General features: G+C 38.4%; 2 protein-coding genes across 5 annotated transcripts in view; one reads left to right on the forward strand and one right to left on the reverse strand.

Moving 5' to 3' along the window:
• NPHP1 (nephronophthisis 1 (juvenile)) overlaps positions 1-21,306 on the reverse strand; it is a 70,625-nt gene that overhangs the window by 39,502 nt on the left and 9,817 nt on the right. For 3 of the 4 annotated variants that reach the window (XM_011926387.1, XM_011926386.1, XM_011926385.1), the window contains exons 3-6: positions 15,358-15,418; positions 13,999-14,123; positions 4,845-5,037; positions 3,213-3,314 (exon numbers count right to left, since the gene is read on the reverse strand). In XM_011926387.1, coding sequence (XP_011781777.1) covers positions 3,213-3,314; positions 4,845-5,037; positions 13,999-14,123; positions 15,358-15,418 — 481 coding nt within the window. The remainder of the gene's footprint in view (positions 1-3,212; positions 3,315-4,844; positions 5,038-13,998; positions 14,124-15,357; positions 15,419-21,306) is intronic. The other variant, XM_011926388.1, reaches the window with a different exon arrangement.
• LOC105500754 (10 kDa heat shock protein, mitochondrial) lies at positions 1,304-1,820 on the forward strand. Its single transcript, XM_011926384.1, has one exon. The coding sequence runs from the start codon at positions 1,385-1,387 to the stop codon at positions 1,691-1,693; it is 309 nt and encodes a 102-aa protein (XP_011781774.1). The 5' UTR covers positions 1,304-1,384; the 3' UTR covers positions 1,694-1,820.

The following is a 21,306-nucleotide window of genomic DNA, read 5'->3' on the forward strand; positions in this document are numbered from 1 at the left end:
CCAAAAGAACTGAAAAGGTACCAACACATAAAAATGATAAGTACTCAAGTTGATGGAAATCTCAAATACCCTGACTTGATCATTACCCAGTCCATACAAGTAAAAAGTACTCACACAAATACAAAAATACTATGTATCAATAAAGAAAACCGAAAGGGCCATTCGCAAAGAAGATACACAAATGGTCATAAAGCATATGAGATGATGCTTAACCTCATTAGGAGTACAGTAAATGCACATAAAATCACTAATGACACTTTTTTTGTTGGTCATATTGGCAAAAATTTTAAAGTCTGGTAACAGCCATCACTGGCAAATGTGTGAGGAAACAGCACTCTCTGATTGTTAGAGGTGGGAGTACAAATTGGCATAACTTTTCTAAAAGGCAAATTGGAAAAAGAAATCAAAATATAAAGGTGTAAACCCTCTGCACCAGTGATGAACATCTAGGAATTTATCTAAGGGGATAATCGGGCAAGTGTGCAAAGATGCACGCAGACTTGATGACAACACAAGTTGCCGGTTGGCTACCACCTATTCCCCATCTCCTCTCTCAAACAAAATCCCTGATTTAACAATGATCCAGTTAAAAGACTACATTTTCCAAGACTTCCTTGCAGCTAAGTGTTGCCAGAGAACTAAATGCTGGTCAATGAGCAACAATTGAAAGTTTTCTGTGTAACTTCCAAGAAACCTTTTAAAAAAGGCAGCAGCTTATGCCTTTTGACTTCTTTCCTCTTTTGCTCCTTGGAATCCTTAAAAGATCCAGCAGCTGACTTAAAACTAAAGAGATAACTCTAGGAAAACCAGCCTCACATCAGAAACAGGATAAAATACTGGATAGGATCTTAACCAATTCTTGATTGCCTTTCTCCACACTTCTATGCTTGAGAGAAATACGCTTCTACCTTATTTAAGCTACTTTTTTGGGGGATCTTTCTGTAACTGGCAGCGGATGCTAATCCCATGTTCTTTGCAACATAATCGATAGTGATTATAGGCTGGAAACAACTTAAATGACCATCTAAATGAGATTAGAAGACTTGCTGCCATTGAAAAAGATGATCTAGACCTGCCCTATGTAATACAATAGCCCTTTGGCCATGTGTAGCTAGTGAGCTCTTGAAATTAGTCCAAACTGAGAAGTGCTGTAAATGTAAAATACACACTGGATTTTGAACTTAATGTTAAAAAAGCAAAATGACTCAGTATTTTAAAATATTGATTATATGTCAAAATAGTATTTTTGATATACTGGATAATATAAAATATATTATTAAAAATAATTCTAGGCCGCTTTTTCACGTGTCGCCAGGGCCGGACCGCGAGTCTCTCCTTGCGGCGCTACACTAGAGCAGAGTACGAGTCTGAGGCGGAGGGAGTCATGGCAGGACAAGCCTTTAGAAAGTTTCTTCCACTCTTTGACCGAGTATTGGTTGAAAGGAGTGCTGCTGAAACTGTAACCAAAGGAGGCATTATGCTTCCAGAAAAATCTCAAGGAAAAGTATTGCAAGCAACAGTCGTCGCTGTTGGATCGGGTTCTAAAGGAAAGGGTGGAGAGATTCAACCGGTTAGCGTGAAAGTTGGAGATAAAGTTCTTCTGCCAGAGTATGGAGGCACCAAAGTAGTTCTAGATGACAAGGATTATTTCCTATTTAGAGATGGTGACATTCTTGGAAAGTACGTAGACTGAAATAAGTCACTATTGAAATGGCGTCAACATGAAACTGCCCATTCCGCTGAAGTTCTGAAATCTTTCATCATGTAAATAATTTCCATATTTCTCTTTTATAATAAACTAATGATAACTAATGAAAAAATAAATAAATAAAAAATAAAAATAATTCTACCTGTTTCTTTTTACTTCTTAAAAATGTGTGTAATGAAAAATATGTGTTTGTTCTTTGTCACTGGTTCCCGGCACAGAGCTCCCAAAATCCTTGGAATTTCCTGAATGATAGAAGTATGTTTTCTTATTCATCAGGAGTCCCTTTCAGTCACTCCTGAGTTTATGCTAATGAGGTAACTCTAGGTGGGCACCTAAACAGCTTCAGGAAGGGGACAGGTTACCAGAAAAACCAACCCAGGTATTAGAGGTTAGAACTTTCAGCCCCACCCTCCAACCTTCGAAGAGGGGAGAGGAGCTGGAGACTGAGTTAATCACCAATTGCTAATTATTTAGTTAATACAACTAATGAAACCTCCAGAAAAACCCCTAAATGATGGAGTTCCAGGAGTTTCCAGGATGGTGAACACAGCGAGGTGCTGGGAAGGTAGAAGGCCCAGAGAGGGCATGCCGGCCACCCCCCACCAACACCTCACTCTATGGCTGTTCCTGAGTTGTATCCTTTATAATAAACTGGTAAATGCAAGGAAAGTGTTTTTTGAGTTCTGTGAATTATTCTAGTAAATTACTGAACCCCTGAGGTGAGGGTGTGGGAACTGGTGAATGTATAGCCAGTCAGTCAGAAGGATGGGTGGTTCCTGGGACTTGTGACTGGCAACGGAAGTGGGCAGCAGTATTGTGAGACTGAGCCTTTAACCTGTGGGAGTCTGTGCTAGCTCCAGGCATTAGCATCAGAATCGAATTGAATTGCTGACACTGGTTGGTGTAGAAGAACTGATGTAATAACACATATATGGTGTCAGAGAAAAACTACATACTTGGTTTAAGAAGTGGTGTCAGCAAAAAGATACCTCAATGTGGCTACTGAAAAATTTAAATTACACATGTGGTTTGCATCATAATTTTATTGGACAGTGCTGATCCAGACAGAAATCTACATATCTTGGCACAGAAAATGAACATGTTATTTTATGAAACAAGAAAATATAAGCTACGAACACATGTGTATAGTATGTTCACATTTTAGTAAGGGGATCACATATTTGTGGAAGTTAACACAAAGTTAACTGCGGTTATGTTTCACAATAAACAATAGAGACCTAGTATTTGATATGATCAGCATTAATCCACAAAGCATCCCCTCACTGTGAGATCACGCTCCAGGGCTCAAATGCCTAAGAGCACTTCACAGGTCCCCAGGACCATTAATACATGATGTTTTTCCCAGGTCCTGTCCCTCCAAAATTAAAGCAAATTCTATATCTCAAGTCATTCACTAGTCAACTGACAAAAGAACACAGCTAAATGTTTTATTAAAAGTGAAAAAAAAAAGTCTTAGAAAAGGAAAGCATAAACCAAGACTAACCTCTAGGTAGGTTCTGGGAACGAGACCTTCATTTCCTTTGGCATCCTTAGCTATCCACCAACCATCAGGTTTTTTTTCAATTACAAGGAGAATTTCCCCTTTCTTAAAGCAAAACAAAACATTTTAAATAAAATTCAATAATCATGAGTCTATATCAATACCAATGATTCAAAATAAGTGCTGAAAAAAAGGCAAAAATTTTTTAATCCAATATTTATCAAAAGCTTCCCTATCACCCAACCCCTGTGTATTCTGCCTAACTCACCTAAAACCATAAATGTGACATCATTTAATGGATCATTCCTTTTGGTTACCTATCATACACTCGAACCATTTATGCAAATGGGAACCATTTTTCACTATCATTTTTAAGGTCCCAAACTTACTCCAAAAGTTCGATTACTGTGCAAGATTTTTTTTTTTTTTTTTTGAGACAGAGTCTCGCTCTGTCGCCCAGGCTGGAGTGCAGTGGCCGGATCTCAGCTCACTGCAAGCTCCGCCTCCCGGGTTTACGCCCTTCTCCTGACTCAGCCTCCCAAGTAGCTGGGACTACAGGCGCCCGCCACCTCGCCCGGCTAGTTTTTTGTATTTTTTTTTTAGTAGAGACGGGGTTTCATCGGGTTAGTCAGGATGGTCTCGATCTCCTGACCTCGTGATCCGCCCGTCTCAGCCTCCCAAAGTGCTGGGATTACAGGCTTGAGCCAACGCGCCCAGCCCTGTAAGATATTTTTTAATGTTGTAATATCTCTGGAAAAGTGTCTTTCAGAAGCAGCATATCCATTCCCAAAGAAAATCAATTCCATTAAAGTTAAACCCTATATTTGAGCAAAAATAGTATTTACTGAATGCAATTACCCACTTAATTCACCAGATATGTTTTGAATAACACTCGCTCATTTATAAAAATAAAATATCTCTGAAGACAAAAGCATTTCCACCCCTGAGGACACTACAAAAGCAAACACTTTCTTGAAATATACATTATTGTCTAATATTGATGCCATTTTCCAGAAGAATTTTTAAAAAATCAATAAATTAAACCATATAATTATTTGCATAATATTCTTATGTGTTTTATTATTAATCAGTTACTAAACTTTGAAGTTTAATATAAGAACCAAAATTCATATATTCACTTAAATTTCTTTGACTCATTTCTCTAGCAAAAAACACAGGCTGAAAATCACAACTTTATTGTTCTGTCCCACCTGCCACTTATTTATGCCCAGGCCAAGCAAGTATGGACGCAAGCCCCTCTCATATCTAAGCTAACAGGAAAGACTGCTACAAAACGGCAGGAATTGCTCCCTTCTACCTCCACCTATGGACATTGCCTAACTCACTTGAATGAATTTGTACATGTAACATTCAACAACAAATTATAAAATTTTACCCCTAAGTTAGGAATTCTCAACATTAAAGCCACTTTCAAAAACCTATGTAGAGGAGGTAACTTTAGTAACACAATCTCATATTACTACTGCTTGTAAATCATAATTATTACTTATTTAAATAGAACGTTAAAAAACTTCACTTTAAGAATCTGTAATACAGGTGTTCAGGCAGAGTTTTCTTATTCTGTTCGGTATGGACATTGATCCTTAGGTTAGGTTTCAGTTTTATTCTACCTACCTTAAATGTAAGATCTCCAGCTTGCTGAGCAGTGAAATCTCCAACAGCGATGTATTCTTCACTGGTTGACTGTTTGTGATATACATTTTCCTCTTTCTCTTCCTCTTCCTCCTCTGTATCTTCTTCCTCCTCACCACTGTCTTCACTTTCTTCACTTTCACTTTCTTCCTCTTGTTCAGTAGGTGCCCCAACTCTACAAAAAGTGTTTCTGAGTAGGACTACTTGAAATAATATATGAGAATAGACCAGCTATGAGCATTAATTCTAAATGTACATGAATATCCCCTATTTTGAGCTGGCAAATAAAAGAAATAAGGGAAAATACAACAAACGGTTTCTACCACCTAGCTAAGAAGGTGTGCCTGGAGAGACTGAGGCAGAGAGGGAGCTGAGTCAGGTATGTGAGATGGCAGGGCATCACTGGACTTGAGGCCAGGAGACTGGAATTCAAGTCTTGGATTCATCCATTAAGCAAATGCTGTTCAAGTATTATTATGAAGTACTTAGAGCACAGGCTCTGCTAAATTTAAATTCTGGCTCTATTCCCTCTTTGCTGGATGACCTTGAGTAGGCTTCTTTTAAGCCCTTCATTTCTCATTGGTAAAGTGGAGATAATAATCGAACCTGCCTCCTAAGGTTGTCATGAGGATTAAGATGAGTTACTACTTGCAAACTGTTTAGAACAGTGCTTGCCCATAGCAAGCTTTCCATAAAAGTCAGTTATGATGACGACACTGATGCTGTAGGTCAATTTCTGTGTCAGAGAGACACACAGTGGACACAAAGGTAAACCAGACATGATTCTCCATCTTCAAGGAGCTTGCAATGAGACAATCTAGAAAATGGAGAATTATAAAATAGTGTAATAGGTACTAGAGTAGAGGTATACACAGGATACTAAGAAATCAATCACACAAGAGGGACACCTAACCCAGGCTGCATGAATGGGAATCAGAAAAGGCTTTAATTAGGTCTTGGGAGATGATATGGAATTAATCAGGTAAAATGGGAGTAGAAAGGAAGGGCAGGGAGAGCAGAAAGGAGACTTCAGATTAAGAAATGTCAAGTAGCTCATGAATGGTAAGGCAAGGCTTGAGGAAAATGAGTGAAAGTTGAGGCTGAAAAGAAGTATGCAGAATGTAGCCCAGGTGAGCTTTACCTTTAAGGTCGTCCCTAAAAATGAGTAGCGGAAGGACATGATATGATTCCCACTTTAGAAAGGAGACAAAGCTACAATGTGGGGATTAGAAGAAGGGCTAAAGGTGAGGGTGGTTGTTGAAAGTGAGAAGTGACAACACCATGAACTAAGAAAACAGCATAGGGATGAAGAGAAAGGAGGTGAATAGGAGGGTGAGGAAGAGAGAAATGCCAAAATAACATTAGCTTGGGCACGTCACTAAATCTTTCTGACTTTTATTTATTCACTCAACGTTCAGCAAAGTTTAAATTTTGGGGGGCACCTACTGTGTGACAGACACTACGAGCTTGAGCTGTAACAATGAACAAAACAAAGATCTTTGCCCTCCTAACGCTTACATCAGAGAAACTTGTCTTTAAAATGGGAAAACAATACTTAGACTAATGCAAATGAACATCATTAACCATAGAACTAGTCAAATACAAGATTTGCTCTGGAATAAAAAGGAATATTAGCTTAACTTTGTTTAAAATAATGGTAGGACACTCTTATACCATAGTGATCTAAAACATAAACAGGGATGTAACAACCATTTTTATACCACAAGAATAAAAAAACCATAAAATGTCATATTGATTTTCAATGTGTCTCTTTCCTTCTTTAGGAGTTATTTTGTACATATTTTACATGGGTCAATTATTCCAAAATGTTGCCAAAAATAATGTGAACTTGATATGTTTTTTCTCCTTCATTAATGTAGTGCATTTCAATGATTGATTTTTTTAATGTTAAGTCAACCTTACATTCTGGAACAAGTTCCACTTCATCATGATGTATTACCCCTTTGAAATGCCTCTAGATTTTACTTGCTAATATTTTATACTGAGTTTGTGCATCTGTTCATGAGGGCCTTGTAATTTTTTTCTAGTGTTCTTGTCAGGTTTTGATATCTGTGTTATTGAAAGTTTATAAAATGATTTGAAAGTGTTTCTTCTTTGTCTGTTCTCTTGAACGATTTTGTAATATTGGCACTATTTCTTTCTTAAATGTTTACAATAAATTCACCAGTAAAGCGACCTGAAAGTTTAATCTGTGGAAAGGCTTTTAATTGCACATTCAACTTCTTTAGTAGATATTTTAGTAGAACTGTTAAGATTGTCTATTCGTCTTGTGTCAATTTTAGTACATTTTCTTTTTAAAGAAACTGATTTTATCTAAATTTAAAACTTATTCACATAAGTTGTTCATAGTATCTTCATAGTATCTTTTTAATGCTTGTAGAATCTGTATTGATTTCTGCTTTTTTCTCTTTCTCTTTTCTTGATCAGTAATGCCAGCAGTTTATCTATTTAATTAATTTTCCAAGAACCAGTTCGGCTTTGTTGATATTGCCTACTGTAGGTCTGTTTATTGTTCACTGTTTTCTGCTTTTATTTTTATTATTTCCATCCTTCTGCTTTCCTTGGGTTTGTTGTCCTTTTTCTGGCTTCTAAAGTTGGATGTTTTAGTAATTGATTTTCAACTTTTTTTTCAAACTATACATTTAAAGATTTAAATTTCTGACCAGGTGCAGTGGCTCACACCTGTAATCTCAGAACTTTGGGAGGCGAGGTGGCAGGATTGCATGAGCCCATGAGTTCAAGACCAGCCTGAGCAATATAGTGAGACCTTGCCTCTACAAAAAATTTAAAAAATTAGCCAAGCATGGTGGCACACACCTGTAGTCTCAGCTACTCGGGGAGGCGGAGGTGGAGAGGATCACTGGAGCCTGGGAGGTAGATGTTGCAGTGAGCCGAGATTGCACCACTATACCCCAGTCTGGGTAACAGAGACCCTGTCTCCAAAACAAACAAACAAAAGATAGAATTTTTCCCTCTAAGCACTACGCTGCTTGCAACCCACAGTGATTTTATTATCATTCCAAATATTTTCTAATTGCCACTGTTATATTTTCTTCGAATCACGGTTTATATGGAAGTGTGTGACAATCTGCAAACATGTAGTAATTTTTCTTTTTTTCTTTTTGAAATAGCGTCTCATTCTGTTGCTAGGCTGGAGTGCAGTGCTGCGATCTTGGCTCACTGCAATCTCTGCCTCCCGGATTCAAGCAATTCTCCTGCCTCAGCCTCCCGAATAGCTGGGACTACAGGTGTGTGCCACCACACCCAGCTCATTTTTGTACTTTTAGTAGAGATGGGATTTCACCATGTTGGCCAGATGGTCTCTATCTGTTGACCTCATGATCCACCTGCCTTGGCCTCCCGAAGTGCTGGGATTACAGGCATGAGCCACTGCACCCGGCCACGTGTAGTCATTTCGAATTATTTTTCTGTCATTGGGTTTTAATGTCATTCCAAGTCATCAAAGGAAAAAAAAAATATATATATATATATATATACACACACACACACACACACACACACACACACATATACACACACTACATAATTTCAAACTTTTGAAATTTGGTAACAATTACTTTATGTCCAATATGGTTCATTTTGGTTAATGTTACAGTTGCACTGAAAAGAGTATGTATTTACATAATACCTACTTGGGTGCTGTGTTTTACACATATATAGTCATGTGCTGCATAACAATGTTTCAGTCAACAATGGGCCACATATACAATGATGGTCCCATAAATCTAATACCATATTTTTACTGTACATTTCCTATTTTTTGGATATGTTTAGATACACAGATACTTACAGCATTGTGTTACAATTTAATTGCCTACAGTATTCAGCACAGTAACATGCTGTACAGGTTTGCAGCCTAGGAGCAACAGGCTATACTATATAACCCAAGTGGATGGTAACCTATACCTTCTAGGTTTGTGCAAGTACATTCTACGGTGTCTGTACAATGATGAAATCACTTAATGACTTATTTCTCAGAACATATCCCTATCATTAAGAAAGGCTTCACTATACATGTAAGATCAAGGTGGTTAAGGATTGTGAATTATCTAGCTCTGTTTAGTTCTGGCACTTTTGCTCTATACATTTGAGCCCATGTTACTAAATGCATACACATTCAGGAAGATTTTTTTTCCGAATGAATCAACCCTTTCTTTTATCATTATGAAACGTCCTTTCTTAAATAGCAAATTCCTTTTAGCCTTAAATATCTGATATTATTGCAACCATATCACCTTTGTTTTGGTTATAGAACAAAGAATATCTTTGTTATAGAACATGGAATATCTCCTTCCAGTTCTTTACTTTCAATCTCTCTATAATGGTATACTAAAGTGTATCTCTTCTAAATAGCATATATATGGGTTAAAAAAAAATTCAATCTGACAATCTTTGTTGTAACTGAAGTGTTACTCCATTTATATTTAATGTAACTATCCAAATGGCTGCATTGAACCCACGTTAGTATTTGGTTTCTATTTATCTCATCTGTTTTTCTTTTATTTCTCCTTTCTTGCCTTTTTTGGGTTAATCAAATCACTTTTTTTTTTTTTTTGAGGCGGAGTCTCGCTCTGTCGCCCGGACTGGAGTGCAGTGGCCAGATCTCAGCTCACTGCAAGCTCCGCCTCCTGGGTTTACGCCATTCTCCTGCCTCAGCCTCCCGAGTAGCTGGGACTACAGGCGCCCGCCATCTCGCCCGGCTAGTTTTTGTATTTTTAGTAGAGACGGGGTTTCACCGTGTTAGCCAGGATGGTCTCGATCTCCTGACCTCGTGATCCGCCCGTCTCGGCCTCCCAAAGTGCTGGGATTACAGGCTTGAGCCACCACGCCCGGCCTCAAATCACTTTTAGAATTCCATTTTATTGTGTTGTTTTACTAACTACACTCTTCTTTGTATTATTTTGTGACTGATTGTTTTAGGTATTACAATATGCATCCCTAACTTATCAGTCTAATTGAAATATCACATTTCACCAAAGATAAAACAACTTTAAGATAAATAATATAATTCCATTGACCTGCCAGCCTTTGTGCTATGCTGTGCTACTGTCACATTTTCCTTCTACATATAGTCAGTCCTTGTAACATGCAGATTCTGTATTTGTGAATTCATTGGCTCACTAAACTTTATTTGTAAACTCCCAAATAACATTTGCAGTGCTTTTGTGGTCATTTGTGGACATACACAAAGCAGCAAAAAAACTGAGTTGTCTGGCATACACACTCCCAACTGAAGTCGAACATGGTGACACCTGCCTTTTTTTTTTTCAGCTCTCATACAGGAAAGTATCCTTTTTTGCAGTCTCTGTAGTGCCACACGTTTTGCACTTTTGTGCTGGTTTTCTTTTTCTTTCCTTCTTTCTTTTCTTTCTTTCTTTCTTTCTTTTTCTCTTTTCTTTCCTTCCTTCCTTCCTTCCTTCCTTCCTTCTTCCTTCTTTCTCTCTCTCTCTCTCTTTCTTTCTCTCTTGTGTGTGATTTTGTTGTTTAACATGGCTCCAAAACATAGCGCTGAAGAGCCGTGCAGTATTCCTAAGCACAAGAAGGCTATAATGTACCTTCTGGAGAAAATAAGTGTGTTAGATAAGACTTGTTCATGCATGAGTGACAGTGCCGTTGGTGTAAATTCAATGTTAATGAATCAATAAAATATATGAAATAAGATGTCTTTAAACAGTAACACAAGGTTGTATGTTACTCAGTTGACAAAAACATTGTGACCAGAGGCTCACAGGAGTCTTAAGTCTGTATTTCCCCAGGAGTAATGGTTTAGTATTTACTAATCAAGTGTTCATGGCAACTTTACACAACATAGCTACTGCAAATAATGAGAATCGACTGGATATTTTAAATCCCCAAATATATCTTCTGCTTTACATAATCGAGTGTCTTTTAAAGGCATGTAGAAAAGAAAAAAACAGGCTTTTATATATACCTACATACCCATCTTCTTCAATCCTTTTTGAAGATCCAAATTTCCATATGGGATCATTGTCTGCTAGCTGGAAGAACTTCCTTCAACATTTCTTATACTTCAGATCAGTTGACAAATTTTCTCAGTTTTTGTTTGCCTGAAAATGTCTTTATTTCACTTTAATTTTTTTATACTTTTGCTGGATACAGAATTCTGAGTTGATAGTTTCTTCTTTCAATGTTTTCAAGATGTTACTGCATTGTTTTCTGACCTGTATTTTTTCTCATAAGATGTCAACTCTGATTCTGTCATTTGTCTCTAAATGTTTCCTTTTTTCCCTTGGCAGGTTTTAAGATTTTCTATTTATCATTGGTTTTTCAGTAGTCTGGCTATGAGGTACCTGTGTGTGGGTTTCTTTATATTGATTCTGTTTGGGGTTCCCTGAGATTCTTGGATCAGTGGATTGATAGCTCTCTTAGATCATAATTTTAAAATGTTTTCAGTCACTATCTCTTTAAATATTTCTTGTGCTTCATTCTCTCTCTTCTTCTGAGACTTCAATTACAAATCTGTTATAACTTTTAACAGTGTCTCACCTCTCTCTTACATTCTGTTTTGTCCTTTGCATTTTTTATTTTTGTGTATCAGTTTGAAAAAGTTTTAAGCTGTCTTCGGGTTCACTGATCCCTTCCTTCTTCTCTTGTATCCAATCTTCTGTTAAACCACCCAGCAAATTTATGTCATATATTGTATTTTTTTAGCTCCAGAATTTTCATTTTGGTCTTGATTAGTTTCCATTTATCTGCTTAAGATTCCACTCTATTCATCTTATCTATCTTTTCCTATAAATTATTTAACATATTAAAAATTGCTGTTTTATGGTTCTTATTTGCTAATTCTCACATCTCTGAGCTACTGATTATTTATTCTCTTGATTTTAATACATTTCCCAGATTTTTTAGTCTATACATTGAGTCAGATTTTGGAAGTTCTCAGCCATTAGTTTATCAATTCTATTTTTTAGTTATAGAATGTTCATTTGATTTTTCTATACTTGAATTTTCTTAAAATACACCCATTTCCCATATCATTCATCTTTTCTTCTATTTTCTTTACCGCATTAATCATATTATTTAGAAGTCCTTGTCAACTAACTCTGTATCTCGATCATATCTGGGTCTGTTTTTATTGACCATCTTATCACTTGTCACTTATTGATCATGTATTTTCCCCTGCTTTTTTGCATTTCTAATTTTTTTTATTACTGGTTACTGTGATGGACACATTACAAGATACACTTACAGACTTTGGATTATGTTAGATTCCTCTAAGAAATTTTAAATTCATTTAATGTTACACAGTTAAATTATCTTGTTCCTGATAAGGTCTGCTTTTAGGCTCCTTCACAGAAGACCTACTTCAGCTTTGTCTTTATTCCTAGATCATGGTTGTTACTCTCAGGGTGTTTTCTTTATTCCTAAGGCCTGGGCCTTCTGTGATCTCTATCAAATGCCTGAAGCATTTCCCAAGTCTCTTTACTAGAGCTAGGTACAAACTCCAATGTTTTTCCAGGACCATATGATTTCCAGAATCCATTAAACTCTCAGTCTCCCAGCAGGTACTTTCCGCCAGGCCTCGCAGGCATCATGCCCTTAGACAGCGCAGGAGACCTTTCAGATTGCTGGAGTTGCTTCTCTGCAGTTCCCTCTTCTCTATGGCACCTTGCTCCACAACTCCCAGTGAACTGGGCAGCTCCAAAGTGTGATCTCTGTCTCCTCAGTCGAGTAAGACTACTATTCCCTGCTTGGAATCTACCTTCCTCCACCACAGCCCATAAATTATTCCCAGGGAAAAAGTCTAGGTGAACGTAGGATTCGCTTCATGTGTCTCCGTATATCAAGAATATCAACCCTGCTTGGTAGAGGCTCAATGGCTTCAAACGAATACTTTGTATATTTTGTCCAGACTTTATAGTCATTTATGGTGGGAAGGTAAGTCCAATACCAACTACTCTGCCATTCTCAGTACTAAGAATCGGTGGAAATTCTAGATCCTCGCATCTACCACCTTCAGCATTTTTTCCCCAGGTACAGGATAAAGGTTGGAGAACAACACTGACAGAATCTGAATAACTGGTTTTTTTCTTTTGCTTCCCACAAATTGGGTTTGTTCATATAGGTTGGTATCCCTAATCTGAAAATCCAAAATCCAAAAGACTCCCAAATCTGAAACTTTTGGAGCATCAAAATAACACTCAAAGGAAATGCTGATTGGAGCCTTTCAAAATGTAGATTTCCAGATTAGGGATGCTCAATCTGTAAGTACAATGCAAGTATTCCAAAATCCAAAACAATCCAAAATTAAAGATACTTCTAATCCCAAGCATTTCAGATAAGGAATACTCAACTTGTATATGTAAGTCTTCTTTACAACTTTTAGAAGCTATTATTAACATACACTCTGGCAGAAAAACAATGCATGTCCCTGCTTCAATTTTTTTTTTTTTTTTTTTTAAATAGAGACAGTGTCTTACTCCGTTGCCTAGGCTGGAGTGCACTGAAGTGATCATAGCGCACTGCAGCCTGGAACTTCTGGGCTCAAGCAATCCTCCTTGCCTCAGCCTTCCAAGTAGCTGGGACTATAGGTACGTGCCACCAAGCATGACTAATTTGGGTTTTTTTGTAGAGATGGGGTCCACTATATTGTCCAGGCTGATCCTGAAGTCCTGGCCTCAAGTGATCCTCCTGTCTCAGCCTTCCAAAATGCTGGGATTACAGGTATGAGCCACCACACTCAGTCTTTGCTTCAAATTTTTAAAGAATGTTTATGAAAGAGAGAACGATGCAAGTAGACATTCCAAATCATTTCCCTTTTACACATCAACATTGACATTAAATATATCATCTTTATTTTCTAACATTTGTTCATTTAGTTTTTCAGATCTCTGTTTTATTTCCTTAACTAAATTATAAATTGCCTGAGGGCAGAGACTATGACTTACACTTCCTTCTATCTCTCATGGGATCTAACACCTTCTATTATAGACAATAAATAAATGTTGACTGATTCTATTGTTAGTGTCATTTGTTTACATCTCTACTGTTATATGTCTTTGAGTTAAACATTAAAACTATTGGTGACATATCTTAACAAAGAAAAAAGAAAGATAGGAAGGAAGCATACTCAGTTATATTTTTTCTGCTTATTGTCACAGCAAGGCCCTGCAGTTGTTGGGTAAGCTTGTCCAAAAGAGTATGCTCCTCTTCTTTTCTCTGGTTATAGTTTGCAACAGGTGCAGATTCATCAGCCTATGAGAGAATATAGGTCAGTTTCACTGAAAAATTAATTGCAATTTCCTAATTTCAAAAGAACAACAAAAAATTCCAATAAGTGCTATAAAAACAAGTAAATATCAGTGTGACATTACACTTATCTTAGGGAAATAAATTAGATTTAAAAGAAACAGGCGATTGTGTTGGAATGCAAACCAAATGAAAAAATAAAATTATACCACTTGTTTTAGGTTTTTGTTTTATTTTCTTGCTAAGTATTATAGACCTTCCATAGTCAGTAAGAGATATGTTCTGACAGAAGATTGGCTTTAGGGTCAATAAGACAGCACCAATCCCAAGTTCTGCCCCTTATTGACAGAAGAGGCATGGCTGCTTCACCACTGAGAGCTTCAATTTCCTCACCTGTAAAACAGGAATAATTAGGTTTTCAAACAGCCTAAGTTGAAAAGTTTTGTGCCACTAGAGAAATCTGGATGAGCTCTTCAGTGACCACATATCTCAGATGCAATAAAGGGAAGTAATATACAGCTGGAGAGCTGACTTTCAGGTGCCTTCCACTTTAAAAGCTCCATTAGTCTCCGGACCTGGACATGTAGGGGTAGCCAAGGCTCATGCAAAAAAAAAAAAAATCCTGAAGGGATTGTCAAGGTTAAATTCCTGTTCCTCCTATTTTTGCAAAGACATTGATATCAGAGTTGCCATTTGACTTTCAGGTGCCTTCCACTTTAAAAGCTCCATTAGTCTCCGGACCTGGACATGTAGGGGTAGCCAAGGCTCATGCAAAAAAAAAAAAATTCTGAAGGGATTGTCAAGGTTAAATTCCTGTTCCTCCTATTTTTGCAAAGACATTGATATCAGAGTTGCCATTTGATACAAGAAGCTTCTTTACCTCAGGGCCAGAGTATGTATTATTTCCCCATGAAGAAATTAAAATAATAACAATTCTAAAATGTAAAACAAAGAACTCACAAAATGCAAAAATAAAAATAGTTCCTTCCAGGATTGTCTGAATCCTTAATAGCAGGTGAGTTCATCAAAGCTGAACATTTTTCGGTAGTTGGAGCCTTGGATTTTGCTTTGCTCCCAAGCACAGACTTAGCAACCCTGTTTGGCAAGCCAGCACTGGCTGCAGTTAGACTACACTGCTAACGTAAACCCAGGAACCTACCAGTTTGAATTAACTCCCACTGAATAAAAATACTTGTATAAGAAGAGATGTTTTAATACTATGATTAACCTCAATACTTACTTTGCTTAATTTTTGAAGAGCATTTTTATTTTCATCTATTGCCTGCTTTAACTGGATACATCTAAATTTAAAAAAAAAGAAAATATATTGATTTTTCTATTGTCAGAACCAGAAAGCTATTTTATAAAATCATTCAGTCGTTGAGCAGGCAAGGCAATTAGCCACTGTATGAACAATGCTACAAAACTGACATATAAACGCTTTTCCACCTATTAGCTCAGATGATCCTCATAGCCAAGCTGTAACACACACAGACATGATAACCAAGCTTCAGAAACCTTCAGTGTCTCTGGGCATCAGTTTCCTCTCTCTAAAATAAGGAAGAACGCTGAACTTTAAAATGCTTCTCCAGCTCTACAACTCCATAAACCTAGGAACTAGCCTCAGAGACAAAACTAAAGTTTATTGTGTGCCAACCATGTTAAGCAGTTTACAAGCATTACCTCATTTAAGCCTCATAACAACCCTCACTCCACTTAAAGAAAGTGAAGTTCTAAAAAGTGTCCAAGTCCACATAGCTGCTCAATGGTACGGCAACAATATGAAGGCAGTTTAGGATTCCACAGTTGGCCTATTGGAGGCCACTACAGCACATGCCTGCTTTGAGCTTGGCTTGTCCAGACAGGTCCAGAGTTTTATTTATCCTATAGATGCTTCAATTCAGCATTAAGTCTTAGATACCCAAATGAAAAGCACAAAAAATGACCAAATACGAGCTATGAGCTATAGCTCATGATATTTTTTTAAAATCAAATGCTTTACCAAACAATAACCTACAAAAGTCACCTTTTTATGCCATTAGAATCTTTTTTTTTTTTTTTTTTTTTTGCTTATAGATGTGAGTGAAATGAAATAAGCGTGAAAAACGGAATAACAATGTTGATCCAAGATGGTCAATTAGAAGCAGCTGTGGTCTGTGGCACTCACTGAGAGGAATGAAGAGAGGCTAGTGAATTCAGCACCTTCAACTGAAATATCCAGGTCCTCACGTTGGGACTGACAGGGCAAACAACTTGACCCATGAGAATGCAGAAAAGCCAGGGAAGAAGGGGAACAACAGCCAACCTGGGAGTGGCATGGTGCCAAAGGAACCCCCATCCCCAACCAAGGGAAGCAGTACTCACTGTGCAACCCTGCCCAGAAAACCATGCTTCTCCCATGGATCTCTGCAACCCACAGATCAGGAGATCTCCTGAGTTCATGCCACCAGGGCCTTGGGTCCAATACCCAGAACTACATGGTATCTTGGCAGAGCCGCTGCTCAGGCACACACAGTGACCCAGGAATTTTACATATTCTGGCCCCAGGATCCCCAGCAAGAGGGGATATCCATCTGTATATATCCCTAGAAAGGGAGCTGAATCTAGGGAGCCAAGCAGCATTGTTCCAAGGGCCCCACTTCCATGGCCCCCACTTCCATGGCAACTCACAAGTTAAGACCCACTGGCTTGGAATTCCAGCCAGCCAACCAAAGCAGTCTGGAATCTGTCTGAGGTAGTTCCCAGTTACCGGAGGCAGGGGTGGCTGCCATCTCTGTGGTTCAGTAGACTTAGCCATTCTAGCCTGCTGGCTTTGGAGAATACAAATAGTCTGGACAAGAAAGAGTCCCCCCTAACGCATCACATGTGCTCTACCAAAAAGCAGCCAGACTGCTTCCTTTAAGTGGGTCTGTAATCCCATTCCACCTGACTGGGTGAGACCTCCCAAAAGGGGATTCCAGCCACCTCATACAAAGTGCGTTTGGGCTGGCAACAAGTCAGTACTCTCCTGGGACAGAGCTTCCAGAAGAAGGAGCTGGCTGCCAGATTTGCTGTTTTGCAGCCTTCACTGGTAATACTTCCAGGTAGGGGAAAAACTGAGGCAATTAGGGTCTGGATTACAGCAAATCACAGCAGCACTACAGTAGAGTGTCCTGTTAAAGGAAAAACAAACAAACAGAAAACAACAACATCATCAACAATAAAAACCAAACAAAAATCCTAAAGGTCAGCAACCTCAAAGATCAAAGGCAAATAAGCCCATAAAGATGAGAAAGAATCAACACAAAACGCTGAAAACTCAAAAAGCCAGAGTGCCTCTTCTGCTCCAAATGACCACAACCCCACTCCAGCAAGGGCACAGAAGTGGGTTGATGCTGAGATGGCTGAACTTACAGAAGGAGGCTTCAGAAAGTGGGTAATAAAAAACTCCATTGAGCTAAAGGAGCATGTTAAAACCCACTGCAAAGAAGCTAAGAATCATGATAAAACAATACAGGAGCTGATAGCCAGAACAGCCAATTAAGAGAAGAACATAACTGACTTGATGGAGATGAAAAACACAAGAACTTTATAATGCATTCACAAGTATCAACAACAGAATAGACAAGGCAGAGGAAAGAATCTCAAAGCTTGAAGATTATCTTTCCGAATTAAGACAGGCAGACAAGAATAGGGAAAAAAGAATGAATGGGATTATGTATAGAGACCAAACCTATGACTGATTGGGGTACCTAAAAAGGACAGGAAGAATGGAACCAAGTTGAAAAACATAACTCTCCCAACCTAGCAAAAGAAACCAACATTCAAATTCAGGAAATCCAGTGAACCCCAGTAAGGTACTCCATGAGAAGATCAACCCCAACACACATAATCATCAGATTCTCCAAGGTCAAAATGAAAAAAAAGGAAAGTTAAAGGCAGTCAGAGAGAAAGGCCAGGTCACCTACAAAGGGAAGCTCATCAGACTAACAGCACACCTCTCAGCGGAAACCCAAACCCTACAAGCCAGCAGAGGTCAGCGACCAATATTCATCATTCTTAAAGAAAAGAAATTTCCAACCCAGAATTTTATATCCGGCAAAACTAAGCTTCATACATGAAGGAGAAATAAGATCCTTTTCAGACAGAGCAAATGTGTAGGGAATTTGTCACCACCAGGCCTGCCTTGCAAGAGCTCCTGAAGGAAGGACTAAATATGAAAAGGAGAAATGGATACCACCCACTATAAAAACACACTGAAGTACACAAACCAGTGATACTATGAAGCAACCACATAAACAAATCTGCAAAATAACCAGCTAGCATAATGATGATAGGATCAAATTCACATAAAACAATACTAACCTTAAATGTAAGTGGGTTAAATTCCCCAATTAAAAAGACACAGAATGGCAAGCTGGATAAACAGCCAAGATCCACTGGTATGCTGTCTTCAAGAGACTCATCTCATGTGTAAAGACACACATAGGTTCAAAATAAAGGGATGGAGGAAAATTTACCAAGGAAATGGAAAACAGAAAAAAGCAGGGGCTGCAATTCTAGCTTCTGACAAAACAGACTTTAAACCAACAAAGATTTAAAAAAAGACAAAGAAGGGTATTATACAATGGTAAAGTGTTCAATTCAACAAGAAGAGCTAACTATCCTAAATATAAATGCACCGAATAAAAGATCACCCATGTTGGGAAGAGACCCCCAAATCTGGCCATAAACTGGCCCCAAAACTGGCCATAAACAGAATCTCTGCAGCACTGTGACATGTTCGTGATGGCCACGACACCCACAGTGAAGGCTGTGGGTTTACTGGAACAAGGGCAAGGAACACCTGGCCCACCCAGGGCAGAAAACTGCTTAAAGGCGTTCCTGAACCACAAACAATAGCATGAGCGATCTGCGCCTTATGGACATGTTCCTGCTGCAGATAACTAGCCAGACCCACCCCTTTATTTCGGCCCATCCCTTTATATCCTGTAAGGAATACTTTTAGTAAATCTATAACCTATAGAAACAATGCTTATCACTGGCTTGCTGTCAATAAATAATGTGGGTAAATCTCTGTTCGAGGCTCTCAGCTCTGAAGACTGTGAGACCCCTGATTTCCCACTCCACACTCTCTATTTCTGTGTGTGTGTCTTTAATTCCTCTAGGGCCACTGGGTTAGGGTCTCCATGACCAAGCTGGTCTCGGCAACCCAGATTCATACATCAAGTTCTTAAGATTTTCAAAGTGACTTGGACTCCCATACAATAGTAGTGAGAGACTTTAACACCCCACTGACAACATTAGGCAGGTCATCGACACAGAAAATTGACAAAGATATTCAGGACCTGAACTCAGCTCTGGATCAAGTGCACCTGATAGATATCTACAGAACTCTCCACCCAAAAACAACAAAATATACATTCTACTCATCACCACATGGCACTTACTCTAAAATTGACCACATAATCAGAAATAAAACATTCCTCAGCAAATGAAAAAGAACTGAAATTATAACAAACAGACCAAAATGCAATCAAATTATAACTCAAGATTAAGAAATTCACAAATGACACTAGCAGCAAACCTGACTGGAAGTTCCTTCCCCAGAAGGAGAGATTCCTCTGCCGTGGAGTCCTGCGATGTGATCACCAACCAGCCTGTCATGATCCACAATGGATCTGGTGTGATTAAAGCTGGTTTTGCTGGTGATCAGATCCCCAAATACTGCTTTCCAAACTATGTGGGCTGACCCATGCACATTCGTGCCATGGCAGGAGCCCTTGAAGGCGACATCTTCATTGGCTCCAAAGCCAAGGAGCACCAAGGGCTGCTCTCGATCTGCTATCTCATGGAGCATGGCATTGTTGAGGACTGGAACGACATGGAACACATCTGGCAATACGTCTATTCTAAGGACCAGCTGCAGACTTTCTCAGAGGAGCATCCTGTGCTGCTCACTGAGGCGCCTTTAAACTCACAAAGAAACCGGGAATGAGCTGCCAACGTTTTCTTCGGGAGCTTCAATGTGCCCGCTATTTTCATCTCCGTGTAAGCTCATTTGAAACTAATGAGAACAAACAGACAATGTATCAGAATCTCTGAAATGCAGAAAAAGCAGTGTTAAGAGGAAAATTTATATCACTAAATGCCCACATCAAAAAGCTAGAAAGATCTCAACTAAAAGAACTAACATCTCAACTGAAAGAACTAGAGAACCAAGAGCAAACAAACCCTAAAGCTAGCAGAAGACAGGAAATAACCAAGATCAGAGCTGAACTGAAGGAGACAGAGACATGAAAAACCCTAAAATGAACAAATTCAGGAGCTAGTTTTTTGAAAATTAATAAAATGGATACACCACTAGCTAGACTAATAAAGAAAAGAGAGAATAAACACAACCAGAAATTATAAGGGGGCTATCACCACTGACCCCAGAGAAATACAAACAATCAGCAGAAAATACTATAAACACCTCTATGCACATGAACTAGAAAATCTAGAAGAAATGGATGAGTTCTTGGACACATACACCCTCCCAAGACTGAACCGGGAAGAAATTGAATCCCTGAACAGACCAATAATGAGTTCTGAAATTGAGGCAGTAATAAATAGCTTACCAACCAAAAAACTCCCAGGACCAGATGAATTCACAGCTGAATTCTACCAGAGGTATAAAGAAGAGTGGGAACCATTTTGACTGAAATTATTCCAAACAATTGAAAAGTAGAGACTCCTCCCTAACTAAATGTATGAGGCCAGTATCCTCCCAATACCAAAACCTGGCAGAGATACAGCAAAAACAGAAAACTTCAGGCCAATATCCTTCATGAACATTGATACAAAAATCCACAACAAAATACTGGCAAACTGAATCCAGCAGCATATCAAAAAGCTTTTCTACCATGATCAAGTTGGCTTCATCCCCAGAATGAAAGTTTGGTTAAACATATGCAAATCAATAAATGTGATTCATCACATAAACAGAACTTAAGACAAAAAAAAAATGACTATCTCAATAAATGCAGAAAAGGCTTTCAATAAAATTCAACATCTTTTCACATTAAAAACTTTCAATAAACTAGATATTGAAGGAACATACCTCAAAATAATCAGAGCCATATATGATAAACCAACAGCCAATATCATACTGAATGGGCAAAAGCTTGAAGCATTCCCTTTGAAAACAGGCACAAGACAATGATCCCTC

Source organism: Colobus angolensis, unplaced genomic scaffold (assembly GCF_000951035.1).
Source record: "Colobus angolensis palliatus isolate OR3802 unplaced genomic scaffold, Cang.pa_1.0 Scaffold682, whole genome shotgun sequence".
Lineage (NCBI taxonomy): Eukaryota > Metazoa > Chordata > Mammalia > Primates > Cercopithecidae > Colobus > Colobus angolensis.

Coding starts and splice junctions, on each gene's coding strand:
- LOC105500754 (XM_011926384.1), top strand. CDS start 1,385: ATGGCAGGACAAGCCTTTAGAAAGTTTCTTCCACTCTTTGACCGAGTA.